The 22,586-nt window shown below is 50.7% G+C and overlaps 1 protein-coding gene across 8 annotated transcripts in view; it reads left to right on the top strand.

The window, feature by feature from the left end:
* Window positions 1-6,531, top strand: part of EBF3 (early B-cell factor 3) — a 119,332-nt gene extending 112,801 nt beyond the window's left edge. For 2 of the 8 annotated variants that reach the window (XM_018041657.1, XM_018041658.1), the window contains exons 14-17: window positions 982-1,170; window positions 1,564-1,761; window positions 2,712-2,824; window positions 3,903-6,531. In XM_018041657.1, coding sequence (XP_017897146.1) covers window positions 982-1,170; window positions 1,564-1,761; window positions 2,712-2,824; window positions 3,903-3,920 — 518 coding nt within the window. In that variant the 3' untranslated portion in view covers window positions 3,921-6,531. The remainder of the gene's footprint in view (window positions 1-981; window positions 1,171-1,563; window positions 1,762-2,711; window positions 2,825-3,902) is intronic. The other 6 variants (XM_018041659.1, XM_018041662.1, XM_018041663.1 and 3 more) reach the window with 4 other exon arrangements.

A 22,586-nucleotide genomic window follows, 5' to 3' on the forward strand; every position in this document is an offset into this window, starting at 1 on the left:
GGTGCCCGCCGGTGCCCGGCGGGGTCGGGGGCAGCGCCCCGGGCTCGGCAGCTCCGCTCAGAGAGGCCCCTGGCAGGGGCTGCTCAGACAAGCCAGAAACCGAGGCAGCAGCTACTGCCACACAGCTTGCCGGGCTTTGCTAGACATCTCCTGGAGTCGATCCTTAAGTGGCTGTGCTTCCCCGGGAGGGCTGGGAGGAGCCGTAGGACGGCTGTGGCGCAGGGAGCCGGGGGCCCCGCCTGGATGCGCCGCACGGTGCGGGGATTGGTTCCTGAGCTTGGAAGGAGTTTGTGGGGCAGAGTGCCCACTCCCCCCCTGCACCGTGTCTGTCTGCGGCCCCTCTCAACTCTGCGCAGGCTGTCGTGTCAGAACAGACCTCCTGACCAGCTGCCTGGCCCCCATTCACCCGCATCCTGGAGGGGCGTGACAGGTCCCTCCTGCCTGAGCGGGGGCGAGGCTTGGGCTCCCCGCCCCTCGTCCCACCCTCCATGCCAACAGAAATAGCAACCGTAGCCACAGAGACCCCAAAACGGCCTTTCCTGGGGAGTTACGGCCGCCCATAAGCTCTCTTTGTCAGCTGTGGCACTTGAAGGGCCTGCAGAGGCTGGAAGTTCAGCTAGTGTGGGGTGGGCAGCTCAAGGCTGGAAGTTCCCCCAGTGCTGGGGTGGGGTGCAGCCCAGGAATCTCGCTGTGGCTAATCGCTTCTACAGAGAGACGTGAAAGCAACCGAAGGTTAGATCGAAGCGTGTGTGCGTGCAGGCCGGCTGCTGAGGCCGCTGGAGACGGGCCGGGGCCAGGATGCTCAGGCAGGGCTTGACGTGGCAAAGGTCGTCAGAGCTGGCGAGAGGCGCTGGGGCTGGAGGAACGCGAACGGTCGTTTTGTAGTGGTTGATAGGCGATGGAGGTTTGCGGGGAATGCCCCCTCCCCAGTGTCTCTCCCTGATAATAACGTTGTTTTTGGCCGGGGTGGGGGTCCAACAGTCGGCTACAGTCGCAACACGAGCAGCGTGTCCCCGCGAGGATACGCGCCGAGCAGTACTCCCCAGCAGTCCAATTACAGCACAGTCAGCACTAGCATGAATGGATACGGAAGTGGCGCCATGGCCAACCTAGGGGTCCCGGGCTCGCCTGGATTCCTTAATGGCTCCTCCGCTAACTCTCCCTACGGCAGTAAGTGTCTGTTTTTGTCACACGTCATCACACAGATTCATATGCGCTGCAGTCACGTGTGTGCGTTGCTTGGATGTTCTGTGGTGTGAGCTGCTGGAACACAAGGAAGGGTGGCTCTGGAGGCTGGGCATCCGCGTGGCCGCCGGAAGTGGGCCGGAAGCGGGCCCCGCGGGGTCACACGGCGAAACCCAAACTGAATCGGCACCAAACCGGGGCTGCCCAATTGGAACCCAAAGTCCACGCAAGCGTTAGATGATGCCTGTTGTCCCGAGAGTGGCCGAGCCAGAGACATCTCATGCTTGCTCTGTGGCCCGAGGCTCCAGGCCCGGCCCGGAGCCTCTGTCGTGTGGCCGCGGCCGCGTCGCGCGTCCTGACATGTTTGCTTTGTTACAGTAGTGCCGTCCAGCCCCACCATGGCAGCCTCTTCGGTCACCCTCCCTTCAAACTGTAGCAGTACACACGGCATTTTCTCATTCTCACCTGCCAATGTCATCTCTGCAGTGAAACAAAAGAGCGCCTTCGCGCCCGTGGTCCGGCCCCAAGCCTCCCCTCCTCCTTCCTGCACCAGCGCCAACGGGAACGGACTGCAAGGTGAGGGCGTGCGCCGGCCCCACGCTGCGGCCTGGGCGGCCCCCCGGGGCCCTGCGGTCTCTCCCTGGGGGCGGGAGCTCTGGCCTGCCCCCCGGCCCGCCTGGGGCCCCTGGCAGGGCAGCCCTGGCCACTGCATGCTCTCCTTTGTCCCCACCAGGCGACACAGCCCCCCACCCCCCACTGGGTGTGCCTAGGAATGACCCCCACTTGATCAGCCCCCGCAAGCAGAGGCTTCCTGTCGGTTGGTAAAACCCATTTCCCCATCCTTCCGAGACGACGTCCGTGTCCTTGTGGTAGAAGCAGCCCATGCCCGCAGGGAGTGGAGAACCACAGGGAAAGCAAACAGGCCGCCATGGTGGCCGTAGGGCCCACGTTCTGCCCTGCTGAGCCGGCAGCCCCCCTTGCCCGCGGGACAGCCTTAGGCCTGGGTGGCGGGCCGTGGTGCTGCCTGCAGCCCCTGCCTGACCTGGGCCTGCCCGTGGGGTCCCGAGCCTTGATTCTCAGCCCGGTCTAACGGACCGCAGGGCCCCCGGGCCGTGCTGTTCTTGGAGACCTGGGACTGTGCCTGAGCCAGCTCTGGACAGGAGTTGGTCTCTCGGGCGACTGCTCTCAAAGACTCCAGAGGGAGCAGGGCCCGCCAAAGGGCCGCAGGAGGCCCCGCCTGGCACGGCTGCCTGCAGACGGGGCCATGCAGTGCCTGCCCAGTGCCGGGGCCCTCTGGGTAGTGGCAGGCGGGGCCGTGTGCAGGCCCCCAGGCCTCGTGAGCTTGCACGCGGCTCCTGGTGAGTGACTGAGGCCCACAGGCCCCGAGATTGAGTGGCCGCCACCTGGCCTCTTTCAGACACCTCCTTTGGTATATGCTCCTCCCGGTGAAAACCAAATCCAGTTACTCCTTTAAAAAAAACTGAACCCATTCAACCAGTATTTACTGAGCGCCTACTATGTGCCAGGCTCTCTGCTGGGTGCTGAGGACGCTACCGTGGAGAAGACAAACTGGCCCTTTTGTGAAGTCGGTGGCATATTTCACTTTGATGAACTAATGCTCAAAAAAGGAACTGGAAAGGTATCCGTGATTTGAAATAATTGTCTGCACCACACCTGTTAGCGTGAGAGGGTCGCCCAGCCCCGAAGGGCCACCGACTGGCCTGTGAGCCGGCCGCGGTCCCCAGAGCACAGGGGCGAAGGGGCAGGTGGCCGGGTGCGTGGCCTTCCCCGCCGTCCACGTGGCACCAGGGCCCACCGAGCGGTGGCACCGCATAAGCTGTGTGTACACACACAGGCCTTCCAAACCATGAAGTTGTAACGGTGAGTCGGAGATAAATTAATATTGTTGAAATTAATGAACTGAGAAATTGAAGCTCCTATCAGTACATGGACCAAATGTATTAATATGTGATACATAAATTAATGAGAACAATCACTCTTGACAAAAATTAACACTAAAGGTAAAAGGCTTTAAAGTACCTTTGCACCAGGAGTTCACTGGGAAGCATCCTTGCACTTGGCATCTCAGCACAAGTTCTCTCTCTATTCCAAGAAGAGAAAGGACACGCTCCCTACACGTGGAGCCGTGACTTCTGTCTTTTCAGGGCCCTTGGGCCCGCGATTGCAAACCAGGTGGGCTGTGGTGGCTTTGATCTTGGCCAGCCCGCGACTCACCATTACGATACGGAGCGGTCAGCAGCAGGTCCAGGGCAGGGGCTGAGAGCAGAGGGGAGCCCGAGGCATGCCCAGTCCACGTAGGGAGTGAGAGTGGGGCCCAGCTGCCCCCCGGCCCAAGATCCAGCCACGGCTGGCATCACAGGAGTGGCCGGGTTGGTGCGCCTCTGTCGACAGAGGTGGCCTCGGGGGGCCCGGGCCTCTGTCTGCCAGAAGCCAGTCACCGAGGTGTGTGGGCGGCAGCCCCTTCGCACGCAGAAGGCCAGAAGCCTTTCCCTTTGCCACGTGAGGTCTTTGAGGAGAGGAGCCTGGGGGGGGTCTGTCCCCACGTGCACCCCCACCCCATGAAGTAGGTGCCCTTAACCGAGCCCACGGCTGGTTAGTGGAGGGCTGTGCAAAGCCACTGTCCCGTTGACAGAAGCCCAGGGAGGCCCCCCGCGCCTGGTGAGGGGTGCCCCTGACCTGCCCCCTCTCTCTTGCAGCTATGTCTGGGCTGGTAGTCCCGCCCATGTGAGGGGCGCTGTTACCTGCCGCCAAGCAGTGTCCAAGGATGGACTTCAGGGGACACGTCAGGACACACGAGGTGCTGACGGGACGGTGTCTTCAGTGCGTCAGCAGCGGCCGAAATGCTACAAGAGACTTTGTTTAAAGATTTTATTTAAACTATTAAGAATCAACAAGCAAACAACCTACTCCTTCATGAACAATTCCATTTTCCTAACTGAACTTTTCTCATATTTTCACATTTCTCAGTCCTGAAGAATAAGGAAAACAAAGCGACGCCTATTTTGTATAAAGTTTCCGACTCCGTCTTGGCTGTGTCTAGTACTTGCTATGTGTTGGGAGAAACTTTGTGAATGCACCATTTTGATGATCATAAAACACTGAGGAAAAACGCCTCCAGACATTTTTCTGTACTCATACTTAGATTCACAATGGTTGTGTATCTCTATAATGTGAAATATTTTTTTGTGGTGACAAAAGGGGGCCAAGGAGGTCTGAGCCATCAAACTGGAAGAAAGGAGAATATATGGTTAGGAGAACTGGGGTGGCAGGGTGGGGGGAGGGAGGGTTTATCATTGCTTAACTTCATCTTAATGAAATGAAACTTTGTAACTTATTGTAGTTAGAAATTGTAACTTTGATATTGAATTCTCTTGCCTTCAACAAGCACACTGACAGAGGGAAAAAAAAAATGCTACTGTCTGTTGGTTAAAATATTCCCCACTGCTAGAGCTTCCTGTTGAGCAAGTGTGGTCTGCGACATTTTTTTCACCTTTTGCTAGCACCGTATACTATTGCATTCTTAGGCTACTGTGAGATCCATGTTTCTTGTACCAGAAGTTGTCCTTTTGACTTCTAGATCCTTCTTCCCTGATGTGTTTTGTATGTGGTTATAAAATTGTAGACTTTTGTGATTTTGCCAAAGTTGTAGCTAAATATTTATACACTTGTCTTGAATTTTTTTCAGATCCACTTAAATATTTAGAGAGAAAAAAAAAAAAGTTTTATTCCTTATGAGTCTTATAAGGAATAAAATGGTCTCCATCCAACACTTACTTTTCCATGGACACTTGCTGTTGCTAAGGGACTTTATTTTGTAACATATCAATTATAAATATTGTATTTATCTTCGAGATTTTGTACATTGCTTTTCCTGCCGTTCTCGGTTCTGTTTCCTTGTCTGTGTTGGTTTTCAGTCATGGCCTGGTGTGTGATGCTGGAAGAGCATTCAGCCAAGAACTGTCTGTCTGATCCGTTCTGTTCAATGAACCAGCGTCCTTGCATTTCATTTGTACTTCCAGAATTTGCTATTGTTTAGACTTTCCGTCCTTTTTTTTTTTAATTTTGAGGAAAAGTCAAATTCATTGTTTATTTTTATATTATTTTTTAAGTTATCTGAACAAATACTTTTGAAGAAAAAAAAAAGTTTGTTGTATAGTCAAACAGAAACGGTGCCACCCGGCTGCGACGAGTCCCGGCAGAGCCCGTGCATGTGGGACGGCCACGGAGAGGTGACACCGTCTGGGGTGACGTCCTTCTTTCCTCATTGTTTTTTTTGCAGAATGTAAAAAGTCATTTTAGCTGCCACCCATGACTTTGCCACATAGCTGAACCGTGTTTACTGGAAAAATTCAGAGGCCTAAAGTTTAAAATAAAATTTACTTCTGATGTTTTAATTAAAATGTTTGCCACATTAACTTCTCCGATGCCTTAAAAGTGGACTTCTTTAAAGAACCTTTGTGCTATCTTCTCACAGGCTTACACCACGATTGTTGATCAAGATTTCATTTGGAGATTTGCAGTGACACACACACACACACAATCGTGCACACACACTCAAGCACAAGCCCCACGAGCCCGTCACTGCTCTCTGCATCTGGGTCTGCTGTATCCTGCGTCCTCCTGAGCCCACCCCAGACTCAGAGGCCCCAGGGGACCCACAACCACCCTTTGTCCAGAATTCCCTTTTAACAATACCTTTCCTGTGGTCAGACCCCAGCAGCCACTGTCTGTACTTTCTGAGCTGGAATGACCTCCTTCCGACACTCTCCCTGTTAGTGCCAAACCCGCGGTGAGACCAGGAGGGGCGTTTTCTTTTCCCTTTTCGGACACAGCACAGCCAACACTTTGCAGCAGAAGTCAAATCTAAAACAAAAAGGAGGGACTTCTTAAATTTCTCTTGAGAAAGACCAAAACCATTCCAGACTTGAAAGTGTTCATTTGTGGGACTAAATGGAGGAATTGGAATATCCTGGAGGCTAGCGGTCACACTCTGGCCCCGTGACCGGCCTGAGGAGTCACTTTGGAACTCACCTGCCTCCATTTTATTTTGTATATGTAAGGGTTTGACCTAAAAATGAGCTCATGTGTACACATTGGGGACATTTGTGAGTTTGCTCACCCCGTACCTGGTTTGGGTCTTAGAGTACCTAGTTGCCCTCACGGCGTCATCGTCTCAAAACCGAGCGCTCCACTAAATGGTAGATTTTACTGTTGAAGACCCTACAATAAGATTGTTTTATCTGTACTTTTTTTTCAGATGTTTAACTGTATAAAATGTTCATTTTACATGATATTTAATTAAAGTATTTCTTGTCTGTGAATTTCACTTTGGGTAACTCGATCTGTTTTGATTGTTAGAACGGCTGGCTCAACAGGCAGCGCTGACATTGGGTTGGGGGTCGTTTGCGTACCCTGGATTCCAGAGCGCTCTCGGCCAAGATAAGAACAGTTCGTACAGGAGCCTTCTCCAAGGCTATCTGCCCTCAGATGCTCATCTGAGCTGCACAGAGAGGTTCCTGCTGGGGTGCAGATGGCGCTGGTCCCGGGGCCGGCAGTCTGCAGGCCACATGCCCCCTGGAACATCTGAGTGTGGCTGGGTGGGACCCAGGGCCATGGTGGCCCATAGACAGCCTCGAGGCTCGTGGGGGCTCGGTCACCCCTGCCCCCGGCCCAAGCCCTCTGATCTCAGCCCCTGCTCCTGAATTGGAGGCCTGGCAGTGGAGAGCCAGGGCTCTGGCCACTCGGGACATGAGCTCCTCTGTCCCTGTCATCAGGCCGGGACAAGGTCCAGCTCGAGGCGCTGTGGGCAGACACCAGGGCACCCTGAGCCCTGACCGAGGGGACTGGCATCAAGGCCAGGCTCACGTCAAGGTGTGGAGACCCCGTGTACTGCCCTGCCGCCAGGCCGCACGCCGGGGCAGCCAAAGGCGCGGGCAGTGACGAGACGTGCGGCAGCACCGGGGTTCTGATTTTCGCAGCCCCGTTTGGCTCCTGTGCGTCTTGGGTGCCCCGGCTCCATCTCATTCTGCATTCTTCATTTTCTCCTCAATGAAAGGCTGGCTTTGCATGTTTGGGCTTGCAGCTCTCCAACACATACACGTAAGTGTGATCCAAATTAGTACTCACAAATGTCATCTTAATTACTTGTTCTGCCAAGCAAAACAGGGAACAATTATTCAAAACATAAAGAAACTTGTGAATACCTTTTTTTTTTTTTTACCTGTCAATGACAATCAGGTTCCTTTGACTGTGTTCTTGTTTCAGCCTTAAAGAGACAGCAAGGCACAGGCTGCAGGCAGCCCCTCTGCCGTGTGCTGGGGACGACATCACCCCCTGGCTCTGAGCTGGTGCCAGGGATGCCTGCTCAGGGGTGGGCTAGGGGCCGCCTCCCGGAGCTGCCTGCTGGGGTCTGGCGACCTGGGGGAGGGAAATTACTTCATGTTTGTGTTCTGAATCCGAACTGAGAGCTGCATTCTCTCCAAATGTGTGCCAATTATTGTCAGGCCGCCTTCCAGGGTCTTCCAAGCTTTTAAAGATTATTCAAAGCACTTGAAATGGGCTTCAATCTAATGCCTCATTTCATTGCATTAAACAGCCTAGTTAATAAAGAATCGATATATTCAAAGGGCAAGGTTATCTTTTGTCTATAAGGGGTGGTGTCATTCTGAACCTTTTATAGTTCAGATGCTGAAAAAGACCTCATGAAATCCATACTCATCAAGTGGGTCAACAGGAGCAATAAAGAGGGCCCTGAAAGGAAGGAACGCCCGCCCTCCTCTAAAACAACTCGGGCCTTATCTCCCCGCTCGGCACCCGAGCAGTCCTCAGAAAATGTCAATTTCTCATCAAGACAAGAGGCTTCGATGATCACTTTTTCCAGAGAATACACACAATTAAGAGGATGCTGGGGTGGGGGGTGTGGGGGATGCGGGCGGCCGCGGCGGCAGTCTGTGGCTCCTTCTGTCCCCACGAGCCGCGCGCTCCCGCCCGGCAGATAATAAGAGCTGTTGATAACTCGAGTGTCAATATGCCCAAGAGCGGGTTTTGAATGTGAGTCCTTGTGCTCCGGGCCCGCCCGGCCGATCCCAGGCCCTGATAACCGCGCAGCTGCCAACGGACACCGGCGGGGGGGGGGCCGCCAGGCCTGGCCCTCACAATTAATGCGATGAGCAAATCACACAAAGGGCCGGCCGCTTTAGGTGCACTGAGACAATCCCCGCTTTACCCTTCAAGGGTTCCTTTTATGTTGGAATAAGGTTGCTTTTAATGAAATTTAAACTCATCAGAGGAAATCAAAAACCTCCAATCAGATTACAAATTGATTTTTTGGTCATTTACCATTCCCAGTGCAGGGCTGTGCGTTTCACAGGGAGTGGCCGCTGACGCGGGGCTGGGGAGCCGCAGGCACACGCGGTAGGCCCCGGGCCTGGGGACGAGCGCTAGCGGCTCCTGACCCGGGTGGACTGGGGCCCAGTCTCCCCACCGCCTGGGTTTGGCCAAGGTGGACCCCCGCCAGCTCAGTGGAGGCTCAACCCTGGGACGCCCATGGTCCTGGGCGGAAGCCACAGTGGTTTCCAGGCTCATTCTGAACTTGCCATGGTTCCCGTGCTGAGAAAGACCTAACGGAACCTGCACGCACGGTGCTCAGGCAGTCGTGGTCCTTTGACGGCAGCCAACAGGGCCGCGTTCTCCTGGGGCCACAGGGAGTGCGGGCCCGTCCCCGTCTGGCCCTGTGTCTGCTCCGGACCAGCCTGTGAGGAGCCCCCTGTGGCCTGTGGGCCCTGCACCCAAGAGCTTTCCTTACACTGGAGGGTGGAGAGCAGACATGCCAGGCCTTCTAGCCTGGCCCAGGCCGCTCACTCCCAGGGAAAGCCCGCCTGGGGGTGCGGGGCGTTCAGCCAGGGAGCCGTCCACAGCTGCTGCCACGGCCTCCCAGGGGAGCTCCTGTGGCCCTGGAAGGACTCTGGGTTTTTCGAGGGGGAGGCAAGGCTGCGCTTCCCTCCCTCCCCACTGCTGGCATCAAGGGTACCTGGCTGAGGCTGCAGGATGCCCCTGGGCATCGGGGACTTTGTGTGGGCCCTGGAAGGATGGGGCCGGGTAGGCACTACTTCAGGAGGGACATGAACATCATGTTTGACTCAAGTTCCTCAGAAACCACCTCTTCTAACCCCAGGGGAGCGCTGTGCCTCACCCACACGTGCGCCGGAGGGTCGGGGGACGCCTGGCCCTGATCCCGCTGGCGACCGGGGCTCTTCACTGGGTCTCGTTCTGCTCTCTCGGGTGACAACACTGCGGTCCAGAGAGGGCAGGTGACCAGCCCAAGGTCACCAGGCTGGAAGGACCAAGGCCAAGTGCTGAACAGTCTCTGGTCTCCAAACCCTCCCCCCGACCTCTTTCTGCTAATTTAGGCTGTAGAGACCTTCAGGATTAACAAGAGCGCATGGTCCTCCGGATTGAGTGAGAACCACCACACTTCTCTTCTGGCGCATCAGGAGGACGTGCACCTCGGGGGCCTGGCTCAGCCCGTCACCTGGACAGGCTGTCACACGGAAACCGGCCCGTTCAGCCGGGGCCCAGGGCACGACCAGTGTCACTGGCTCCTGACTCAAAACTGGGGCCTTCAACACCCAGGAGGCCGCCAGAGCAGGGCTCCCAAGCACACCATCCCCGCCCTTCTCGGGCCCACGTGTGGACGCACACGGCTGGAGACACGGGACGCCCGGGCACCCCAGGCCCCTCACCCCCGCCCACCGCTGTGTTCACAGTGGCCGTGGACCCCCACCCATGCACCTGATGGTGGGGCGTCGCTCTCGCGCCTGCTTCCAAGGACCGCGCTCATCACCGCCTCCTTCCACAACCAGCAGGCTGACATGCGGCTGCAGCTACCAGGGGAGCGAGAAAGGGTCCCGCAACAAAGGATTCATATTCTCAATATACAATGAGCTTTTTTAAATCAGTAAGACTAGATGGACATTCTGGAGAAAAAAGGGCAAATTCACAGCTCACAAGGGAGCAAGTGATTAGTAAGTTTGGAAAATATATTCAACCTCACTTACAAATGCATAGCACATTAAAACAGTGAAATCAACTTTTTTTCACCTATTAAATTAGAAAAGATTTCTTGTAAAAGCTAATACTCAGTCCCGTCGATGGAGAAACAGGTATTCTTGGAGTTGTGGAAAGGAAAGTAAACAAGTACAGCCCTTCTAGAAACAAACTTGACATTGTATCAGGAGATCTGACAATGTTCATATCTTTTGACCCACTAACTCCACGTCTAGGAATCAATCCTAAGGAAATTAGCAGAGATAAGACAAGATAGTAAGTGCAAGACTGCTCACTGCTGTATTTATTAAAAAAAAAAAACTGGAAAGAACCCAAAAATCTAAAAATAGAAATTCTTAGTTGAATTATGGTGTGGCTATATAATGTAATACTGCATATTCTATTAAGCTATTAAAATCATGTTGTTGAAGTATATTTAATGAAATGGTAAATCACTTCAGTTCAGTCGCTCAGTCATGTCTGACTCTTTGCGACCCCATGAATCGCAGCACGCCAGGCCTCCTTGTTCACCACCATCTCCCGGAGTTCACCCAGACTCACGTCCATCAAGTCCGTGATGCCATCCAGCCATCTCATCCTCAGTCGTCCCCTTCTCCTCCTGCCCCCAATCCCTCCCAGCATCAGAGTCTTTTCCAATGAGTCAACTCTTCGCATGAGGTGGCCAAAGTACTGGAGCTTCAGCTTTAGCATCATTCCTTCCAAAGAAATCCCAGGGTTGATCTCCTTCAGCATGGACTGGTTGGATTTCCTTGCAGTCCAAGGGACTCTCAAGAGTCTTCTCCAACACCACAGTTCAAAAGCATCAATTCTTTGGCACTCAGCCTTCTTCACAGTTCAACTCTCACATCCATACATGACCACAGGAAAAACCATAGCCTTGACTAGACGGACCTTAGTCGGCAAAGTAATGTCTCTGCTTTTGAATATACTATCTAGGTTGGTCATAACTTTTCTTCCAAGGAGTAAGCATCTTTTAATTTCATGGCTGCAATCACCATCTGCAGTGATTTTGGAGCCCCCCAAAATAAAGTCTGATACTGTTTCCACTGTTTCCCCATCTATTTCCCATGAAGTGATGGGACCGGATGCCATGATCTTCATTTTCTGAATGTTGAGCCTCAAGCCAACTTTTTCACTCTCTTCTTTCACTTTCATCAAGAGGCTTTTTAGTTCCTCTTCACTGTCTGCCATAAGGGTGGTATCATCTGCATATCTGAGGTTATTGATATTTCTCCCAGCAATCTTGATTCCAACTTGTGTTTCTTCCAGTCCAGCGTTTCTCATGATGTACTCTGCATATAAGTTAAATAAGCAGGGTGACAATATACAGCCTTGATGTACTCCTTTTCCTATTTGGAACCAGTCTGTTGTTCCATGTCCAATTCTAACTGTTGCTTCCTGACCTGCATACAGATTTCTCAAGAGGCAGGTTAGGTGGTCTGGTCCCATCTCTTTCAGAATTTTCCAGTTTATTGGAATTTTCCACAGTTTATCGTGATCCACACAGTCAAAGGTTTTGGCATAGTCAATAAAGCAGAAATAGATGTTTTTCTGGAACTCTCTTGCTTTTTCTATGATCCAGTGGATGTTGGCAATTTGATCTCTGGTTCCTCTGCCTTTTCTAAAACCAGCTTGAACATCTGGAATTTCATGGTTCACGTATTGCTGAAGCCTGGCTTGGAGAATTTTGAGCATTACTTTACTAGCATGTGAGATGAGTACAATTGTGCAGTAGTTTGAGCATCCTTTGGCATTGCCTTTCTTTGGGATTGGAATGAACACTGACCTTTTCCAGTCCTGTGGCCACTGCTGAGTTTTCCAAATTTGCTGGCATATTGAGTGCAGCACTTTCACAGCATCATCTTTCAGGATTTGAAACAGCTCAACTGGAATTCCATCACCTCCACTAGCTTTGTTTGTAGTGATGCTTTCTAAGGCCCACTTGACTTCACTTTCCAAGATGTCTGGCTCTAGATTAGTGATCACATCATCATGATTATCTGGGTTGTGAAGATCTTATTTGTACAGTTCTTCTGTGTATTCTTGCCACCTCTTAATATCTTCTGCTTCTGTTAGGTCCATACCATTTCTGTCCTTTATTGAGCCCATCTTTGCATGAAATGTTCCCTTGGTATTTCTAATTTTCTTGAAGAGATCTCTAGTCTTTCCCATTCTGTTGTTTTCCTCTATTTCTTTGCGGTGATCGCTGAGGAAGGCTTTCTTATCTCTTCTTGCTATTCTTTGGAACTGTGCATTCAGATGCTTATATCTTTCCTTTTCTCCTTTGCTTTTTGCTTCTCTTCTTTTCACAGATATTTGTAAGGCCTCCCCAGACAGCCATTTTGCTTTTTTGCATTTCTTTTCCATGGGGATTATCTTGATCCCTTTCTCCTGTACAGTGTCATGAACCTCATTCCATAGTTCATCAGGCATTCTATCTATCAGATCTAGGCCCTTAAATCTATTTCTCACTTCCACTGTATAATCATAAGGGATTTGATTTAGGTCATTCCTGAATGGTCTAGCGGTTTTCCCTACTTTCTTCAATTTCAGTCTGAATTTGGCAATAAGGAGTTCATGACCTGAGCCACAGTCAGCTCCCGGTCTTGTTTTTGTTGACTGTATAGAGCTTCTCCCTCTTTGGCTGCAGAGAATATAATCAATCTGATTTCGGTGTTGACCATCTGGTGATGTCCATGTGTAGAGTCTTCTCTTGTGTTGTTGGAAGAGGGTGTTTGCTATGACCAGTGCATTTTCTTGGCAAAACTCTAGTAGTCTTTGCCTTGCTTCATTCCGCATTCCAAGGCCAAATTTGCCTGTTACTCCAGGTGTTTCTTGACTTCCTACTTTTGCATTCCAGTCCCCTATAATGAAAAGGCCATCTCTTTTGGGTGTTAGTTCTAAAAGGTCTTGTAGGTCTTCATAAAACCATTCAACTTCAGCTTCTTCAGCATTACTGGTTGAGGCATAGACTTGGATAAATGTTATATTGAATGGTTTGCCTTGGAGACGAACAGAGATCATTCTGTTGTTTTTCAGATTGCATCCAAGTACTGCATTTCAGACTCTTTTGTTGACCATGATGGCTACTCCGTTTCTGAGGGATTCCTGCCCGCAGTAGTAGATATAATGGTCATCTGAGTTAAATTCACCCATTCCAGTCCATTTTAGTTCGCTGATTCCTAGAATGTCAACGTTCACCCTTGCCATCTCTTGTTTGACCACTTCCAATTTGCCTTGATTCATGGACCTGACATTCCAGGTTCCTATGCAATATTGCTCTTTACAGCATCGGATCTTGCTTCTATCACCAGTCACATCCACAACTGGTTATTATTTTTGCTTTGGCTCCATCCCTTCATTCTTTCTGGAGTTATTTCTCCACTGATTTCCAGTAGCATACTGGGCACCTAATGACCCGGGGAGTTCTTCTTTTGGTATCCTATCATTTTGCCTTTCCTTACTGTTCATGGGGTTCTCAAGGCAAGAATACTGAAGTGGTTTGCCATCCCCCTTCTCCAGTGGACCACGCTCTGTCAGACCTCTCCACCATGACCTGCCCGTCTTGGGTTACCCTGCAGGCATGGCTTGGTTTTATTGAGTTAGACAAGGCTGTGGTCCTAGTGTGATTAGATTGACTAGTTTTCTGTGAGTATGGTTTCAGGGTGTCTGCCCTCTGATGCCCTCTTGCAACACCTACATCTTACTGGGTTTCTCTTACCTTGGGCGTGGGGTATCTCTTAATGACTGCTCCAGCAAAGCACAGCCGCTGCTCCTTACCTTGGACGAGGGGTATCTCCTTACCACCACTGTTCCTGACCTTCAACGTGGGATAGCTCCTCTAGGCCCTCCTGTGCCTGCGCAGCCACTGCTCCTCGGGATGCTCCTCCCGGCCGCCGGCCCTGGCCTCGGGCGAGAGGTGTCTCCTCTCAACTGCCGCCCTTGGCCTCGGGCTCAGGGTGACTCCTCAAGGTCACCACCCCTGACCTCTGACGCAGGATAGCTCCTCCCGGCCTCCCCTGACCTCGGACACAGGGTAGCTCCTCTCGGCAGTTCCTGCGCCGTCACAGCCTGGCACTCAGCCACTGCCCCTGACCTCTGACCTGGGGTAGCTCCTCTCGCGGCCGCCTGCGCTTAGTGCGCCAGCTCTCGCGGCCGCCTGCGCTTAGTGCGCCGGCTCTCTCAGCTCCCTGTGTTCAAATTTGTTAATTTCTATGTAGCGAGAAGGAAAAATATATATGTAGAAAAAATATTAGAATTATAGCATTAGCAGGCATATTTGGGAGGTGAACGTGTACATGTGACATGCATGCTTTCCCAGTTTTCTGCCAGACATGCAGGGTCCCATAGGAAATGTGTGCTGCCCAGGGTCCTGGGGAGGCAGGGGCCCCAGTCTGGAGCCCAGCGGTCGTCCTGGACACTGAGGCCAGAGGAGCGGGGGTGCTGGAGCTGCAAGGCCACATGGACGCAGAGCAGGGTAACATGGAGGCAGGGACCAGAGACCAGGAAGCAGGCCCCCCCCCCCCCCCCGCCGGGAGCACAGGATGGGGGTGGGGCACAGGGGCGGAGCCTGTGGCTGCAGGTTCAAGGGCCCTGGGGCTGAGGGAGGCCCCACCAAGCCCAGCTGGACACCCTCCCTGGCTTTCCCAGCACCCTGCGGGGCCCAATACCAACTTCCTTTTGACTGGAACTTCCTCGGAGGAACTTCTGTTGTTTGCATCCAAAGAATTACTGACCAAATTAGGGAAAAACATTACTTTCAAATTAGTATTATAAAACATCCAAAGGAACTTTCAAAGTATTTACTTTGAGAAATGATTTAGTAAGACTGATGAACACCAGGTCAATTCACAATCATGTTTCTATAACAATGATAAGTAGCTAATGGCATTTTAAAATGCAGTTTACAATTTTGTGGAAGTATCAAAAGCTAAAAAGAAGGTCAAAGTAATGAAGATGTCTGCATAGGGAACCATAAGATCACTGACAGAAATTTTTGAAAACATTAATGAATGAAAATCCCATATTCATGGATTGGAAAGCTACATACTGAAAAGATACCAATTCTCCCTAAAATTATCTAGAAAGAAAGAAAGAAAATGAAGTCGTTCAGTCATGTCCAACTCTTTGTGATCCCATGGACTGTAGCCCACCAGGCTCCTTTGTCCATCAAATTTCCCAGGCAAGAGTACTGGAGTGGGTTGCCATTTCCTTCTTCAGGGATAAGGAAAATTATCTAGAGATTTGGTGAAATCTCAGTCCCCCCTCCAAATACCATCACATTGGGGGTTAGGGCTTCATCAAATGAATTCTGGGGGACAAACGTTTAGTCCATAACACTATGCAAATAATTTCTTATGCGGTCCTAGTAACTGAAGTGTTACAACAAGACTAGGCAGATAATCTAATGGAATATAGACGTTAGAAGCCGCCCACACGTGTGGTTGCCTGGTCTGTGGCAAAGGTGAGGCTGCAGCGCAGCTGGGGGGCTGGGCTTTGCCAAGAGCTGTGCTGAGTGCACGGACACGCGCCTGGCAAACAAAGTGACCCCAAGAAATGATGAACCCCAGCAGCAAGAGAGAGAGGAATAGTTTCAGGGATGGTCGGAAGAGGCAGCGTTAATGCCAAGAGAACACCCTGGACCTCCGCATGGAAGCGGCAGTAAGATGGAGTGATGAGAAGCCATCTGCCTATGTGGGTGGTAAGAGTGGGTCCTGCAGGAGGGCATTTAAAAGTTAAAACAAAACTGACTCGCAGCCCCCTCCCACTGACTCCTTGGGTTCCTTCTCCTTGGCTGTGTCAGTTCCACAGAAGGGCAGAGAACTTGTACTCTACAGGGAGTTGAGGGGGCAGGCACTCTGGAAAGCTCAGCTGTCCAGAGCACTCCAGATGCCTTAAAAAAGACATATTAAACATCTTTATCACTGAAAGAAAAAATAAAAACCAAATGGAAAGCATCCAATCCATGGATTGGGCAATACTGTTAACACAACAATCCCCCTGATTGACCTACAGATTCAACGCAGTCCCCATCGGAATACAGCTGGCTTCTTTGTAGAAACTGACAGCGGATCCTAAAGTTCACACGGTGCTGATTACACGGACGGAAAACAGCCAACCATCTTGCCAAAGGACAACATTGGGAGGATTCCCACTTTCCTGTTTCAGAACTTACCACAAAAAACCGAAATCAAGACAGTGCGGTGAGGGGGTTTCTCTGGTGGCTCGGTGATAAAGAGTTCACCTGCCCGTGTGGGGGGCATGCTTTGGTTCCTGGTCTGGGAAGACCCCACAAGCCTCGAGCAGCTAAGCCCGTGCACCACGGCTCCTGAGCCTGTGCCTCAGAGCCCAGGCACTGCGGCTACTGAAGCCCACACACCCTCGAGCCTGTGCTCCAGCACAAGAGGAGCTGCCGCGATGAGAAGCCTGCACACCGCAGAGGGTAGACCCCACTCATCGCGACGAGAGAAACGTCTGTGCAGCTACGAAGACCCAGCACAGCCAAAAACAAAGAAAAAGGCAGCATGGTGCTGGCACAGGACAGACGTATGGAGCGACGGAACACAGTCCAAAATGACCCTGCATGTCTACGGCCATCTGATTTTCAAATGGGTGCCAAGACCACTCAATGCAAAATGAATAGTCTTCAACAAACGGTCAACAGGAAAGCCACAAAGGGCAAGAACGAAAGTGGACTCCGACCTCACCCCACAGACAAACATTAAGCCAAAGCGGATCAAAGACCCAAATGTAAGAGCTGAAACTATAAAACTCTTAGAAGAAAACATATTTGACACTGGAGGTGACACTCTGGCAATTGTACAAGACACAACAGATGGGAGACCAAAAGCATGAGGCCCCAAAGGACACACAGACACACTGGACTTCACCTTAGATGGGAGACCAAAAGCATGAGGCCCCAAAGGACACACAGATACACTGGACTTCACCAAAACTAAAAGTGCCTGTTTCAAAAGACAGTATCAAGAAAGCAAAGAGACAACCAATGGGGGAAACTACTTGAAAATCATGTATCTGATCAGGGACTTGTATTCAGACTATACAAAGAACATTTTAGTCGCTCAGTCACGTCTGACTCTTTGCAACCCCATGGACTGCAGCACACCAGGCTTCCCTGTCCATCACCAACTCTTGGACCTTACTCAAACTAATGTCCATTGAGCCGGTGATGCCATCCAATCATCTCATCCTCTGTCGTCCCCTTCTCCTCCTGCCTTCAATTTTTCCCAGCATCAGGGTCTTTTCAAATGAGTCAGCTCTTCTCATCACACGGCCAAAGTAGTGGAGCTTTAGCTTCAGTATCAGTCCTTCCAATGAATATCAGGACTGATTTCCTTTAGAAAGAACTGGTTGGATCTCCTTGCAGTCCAAGGGACTCTCAAGAGCCTTCTCCAACACCACAGTTCAAAAGCATCAATTCTTCGGCACTCAGCTTTCCTTATGGTCCAACTCTCACATCCATACATGACCACTGGAAAAACCATAGCTTTGACTATATGGAACTTTGTCAGCAAAGTAATGTCTCTGCTTTTTAATATGCTGTCTAGGTTGGTCATAGTTTTTCTTCCAAGGAGCACACGTCTTTTAATTTCATGACTGCAGTCACCATCTGCAGTGATTTTGCCCCCTCCCCAAAGTCTGTCAGTGTTTCCATTGTTTCCCCATCTATTTGACATGAAGTGATGTGACCAGATGCCACGATCTAAGTTTTTTAAATGTTGAATTTTAAGTTAACTTTTTCTCTCTCCTCTTTCACTTTAATCAAAAGACTCTGTAGTTCCTATTCTTTGCTTTCTGCCATAAGGGTGGTATCATCTGTGTATCTGAGGTTATTGGTATTTCTCCCTGCAATCTTGGTTCCAGCTTGTGGCTTCATCCGGTTCAGCATTTCACATGATGTACTCTGCATATAAGTTAAATAAGCAGGGTGACAACATACAGCCTTGAAGTACTCCTTTCCCAATTTGGAACCAGTCCATTGTTCCGTGTCTGGTTCTAACTGTTATTTCTTGACCTGCATACAGATTTCTCAGGAGGCATGTAAGGTGGTCTGGTATACCCATCCCTTTAAGAATGTTCCAGTTTGTTGTGATCCGATCCACACAGTCAAAGGCTTTAGCATAGCTAATGATGCAGAAGTGGATGTTTTTCTGGAATTCTCTCACTTTTTCTATGATCCAACGGATGTTGGCAATTTGATTACAAACATTTACAAATAATTAGGGGCTTCCCAAGTAGCTCAAATGGTAAAGAATCTGCCTGTAATGCCAGAGACCTGCTTGAGTTTGATCCCTGGGTCAGGAAGATCCCCTGGAGAAGGGCATGACAACCCACACCAGTATTCTTGCCTTCAGAATCCCATGGACAGAGGAGCCTGGCGGGCTATTGTTAATGGGGTTGCAAAGTCATATAAAGACAAATCACTCAGTTTAAAAATAGGCAAATGATCTGAATAGAAACTTAAAATAGACTGTATTTAAAGACAATATACAGATGGCCAATAAACGCATGAAAAGTTGCTCAGTCCCACCAGTCATCAGGGGAATGCAAGTCAGACCCACAGTAAGCTTCCACTTCACACCCACTGGGACAGCTATAATGAAAACATCAGACAATAACAAGTGTTGATGAGAATGGAGAGAAACGAGAACCCTTACCTACTGTTGGTGGGGATATAAGATGGTGCAGCCACTTTAAACAGTCCAGAGGTTTCTGAAATGGTTAAAAATAGAGTCACCAGTGTTTCCACTCCTAGGGACACACCCAAGAGAAATGAAAAGACATGCAAAAAGTTTCACATGAACATTTCTAGCAGCATTATTCATAAGAGCCAAAAGGTGTAAATAACCCAATGCCATTATGAATGGATTTAAAAATTTGGTATATTCATACAATGCAGTATAATTCAGGCATAAAGGGAATGAAGCCCTGACTCAGGCTACAACACAAACTTTGAACACATACGCTGTGCTAAGAAGCCAGTCACAAAAAAATATGTTGTGTGTTTCCATTTGTAGGAAATGCCCAGCACAGGTAAATCCACGCGGATGGAAAGTAGATTAGTGATTGCTTAGAGTCGGGGGACGTGGGGGTTAGGGAATGATAGTTAAAGAAACACGGGGATGTTCTTTCTGAGACGAGACAAATGTTCTAAGGTTGACTAAGGCAATGTTTGTTCACATTTGTGAGTGTACAGAAAACCATTGGGCTGTACATTTTAAATGGGCGAATTGTATGGTGTGTAAATTATTTCTCAGTAAACTGTTATAAGAAAATCTTGTGGTTTTATCAAAGCATTTTTTTAAAAAATCAACACTGCTTCCCATGGAGAACTGCTCTGAAGGTTTTTGGTTTTCTGGGGAAACTATTTCCTGGAGAAAGCTGCTAGGACTTGAGTCCCAGGTCTGCACGTGGGGGCCACCGGAGCCCTTGTAGCCTTGGCCGAGTGCGGCGAGGGTCCCTGCCAGCCGCCCGCCCCCAGGAGGGGCTGCTCAGTGTCCACACAAGAAGGCAGAAGGCAGTCATATGAGACCCTACTCGGCATCTCCAGGCCACAAAGTCAAGGTGATAGCCCTTGACTCCTGGCTGGGGTGAGGCGTGGTGAGATCCAGGCCCCCCGCCCCCGATGCTGGCCCTACCTGGTCCAAGTGGGGCGCCTGCCACAGCCCTGGCCTACATTCTGCCTGGTTCCTTTTGAGGCTACTTGTGGAGCACGCACACACACACACACGCACGCACACACACACACACACACGCACACACACACACAGAGGGCTTCTCAACCAAGGTCATTTCCTAAGGTAGGAAAAAAATTCTTCTTAAAGGAAAAAATTTCCTTTGAGGATTCTTTTTAAAAAAAGGTTCCAATATTTTCAAACCATTCCAGAAGGCTCAGTCCTACTTTTTAAACCTCACAGCCCTGTTTCTTAAATCTGCTTAAAACTTGTCTCCTTGAGCTGGATATCAGGAATCTCAGGGGATCCCACTACGGCCACCGGGTCTGAGATGCACCGGCACCCCTGGCTCAAGGGGCAGCCCCCGAAGCGGCCCCGCGGCTTCCTCTCCAGTCCTGCCGGTCCTCAGCACAGCTGCCAGCGGGCCCTTCACAACGGAGGGCGGGCCGCCCTCACCGCAGCCCTCCTGGGCCCCCTCAGGGCCGCGGGGACACGTAGTTGGCCACGTCACCCCACCACGCCCCGCTGCCCAAGCCTCTTCTCAAAACACCTGCTCTACGCCCCTCCCTGAGCTCTTGGCCCCCATCCCTGGAGGGGCATCCCCCCGTGCCCCGCCTGAAACTAACACCCCATTCCAACCACCACACACGCAGCTCTCCTCTCCCTTTCCTGCCGTTTCCCCCTCGGCGTTTGTACCGTTTACCAAAGCACGTGCTGCCCTGTGCTTCGTCTCAGGTGTGTCCGGCTCTGTGCCACGCCGTGGACTGCAGCCCTCCAGGCCCCTCTGTCCGTGGGACTCTCCAGGCAGGAATGCTGGAGTGGGTTGCCATGCCCTCCTCCAGGGGATCTTCCCGACCCAGGGAGCGAACCCAGGTCTCCCGCATTGCAGGCGGATTCTTTACCCCTGAGCCACAAGCGAAGCTTTAGTTAGTTAGCTTGTGGACTGTCTCCCACCAGTTCATAAGCCTTGGGGGGCAGTGCTTATCTTTTTGGATTCCTGCTGCATCCCCTGTGGCCCCGCTTTTGAAATCCAGACTTTCAAGGAAACAGTGCTCTTCACTGCGCTGTCCACCATGGCAGGGGCCCAGGAACTGGAATGGGAAACAAACCGCATCTTTAATACTTTCACTAACTTCCACAAGGTTTAGCTTTTCCCTCCAGGAATGAATGCAGACAACAAACCGCAGCAGTTTCAGCAGTTCTAGGGTCTTTCTGCAGAGACTTTAAGGTTGTCAATGGTTATCACGACTTCAGAATTCTGGTAACGAGAGGTCCCATTGTCAGATTTTATTTAGTGCATTAATACTGAGGAAGCACCTATGGGGCAGTACCAGAACGGGACTTTTTCAAAGTTTTGATAACTACTCAGTATAATTAATTATCTTGGTAAAACTTTGCATTTTATTTTATGCATTAAAAACACTGTTCTGGACTTCCGTGGTGGCCCAGTGTGTAAGAATCTACCCTCCAATGCAGGGGCCATGAGTTCGATCCCTGGTCCAGGAAGGTTCCACATGCTGTGGAGCAACTAAGCCCGAGCCCGTGCTCCAGGGCAGGAGAAGCCACCACCGCGAGAAGCCTCGCTCCACAAGGAAGGGCGGCCCCTCTCGCCACAACTGGAGAAGGTCCGTGCCCAGCCACCAAGGCCCAGCACAGCCTGAAGACACAAACCAGGCCGCTGCTCCGAGAAGGGGTGTGGAGGCTTCATCAGGCTGACACAGGGGTCCACGCCAGGAAAGACAAACGGCCCTGGGCGGAGGCACCTGCGTCTATGCTTGGGACACGGTCTGAGTCCACGTCGGCCCACTGAGATTTCAGGATTTTTTCATGACCTGCTACAGTTTTGCTCCGCAGCGTACAGGTTTTGTGTTCATTTGCAGTACACACTTTTCAAAGTAACAGAACGAGGAGAAGAGAACTCCTGACTTAGATCAACAGCCTCCCTGGGCCCAACTGGGCTCCAGAATTTGCAGGCCTCACTGTGGGCCAGGTCCTGGGCCAACACGACACAGGCATTAAGCAGATAATAATCCGTTTTTCTTGCTTTCTTGTAATCCAGGCTTACTATAAAAATGAAAGCAATGAACATGGATCGGGGAAGACAGGGTTAATCCTCCTTCATCCCAGCTCTGCCCATACCTCTGCTCTTGCAGAGCAGACCCATTCGTATCAGCTGGCTGTCAGTCTTTTTAAACCTTGTTTTAAGGACTTTAGAAACAGACATTTCCGTACAGCTTAAGAAAAAAAACAGACAGCATGGGTCATGATCTGTCTGTTGCTCTGCATCGCATTTCCTCAGCAGCCTTCCCTGCCATACATGGGGAACCACCTCATTCCTTGCAGAGGGCTCAGAGAACTCTGCTTAGTAGAGATGAAAGCCCATCTATTCAGCCAGCCCTGGGCTGGTAAGTTTCCTATTGTTTGCTACTGAAAACAACGCTATAGCAACAAAACGTATACCATTTAAAGACATTATTTTTTTAAAGTTGTTTAAACCTGGTAAACTGAAAACCACAAAACATAATTGAGAAAAGATTAAAAGGTGTAAATAATAATAGAGATATATCATATTCATGGGTTACGAAAACTATACTAGAAAGAGGTAAATTCTCCCCACAC

This window comes from Capra hircus, chromosome 26 (assembly GCF_001704415.2).
Source record: "Capra hircus breed San Clemente chromosome 26, ASM170441v1, whole genome shotgun sequence".
Lineage (NCBI taxonomy): Eukaryota > Metazoa > Chordata > Mammalia > Artiodactyla > Bovidae > Capra > Capra hircus.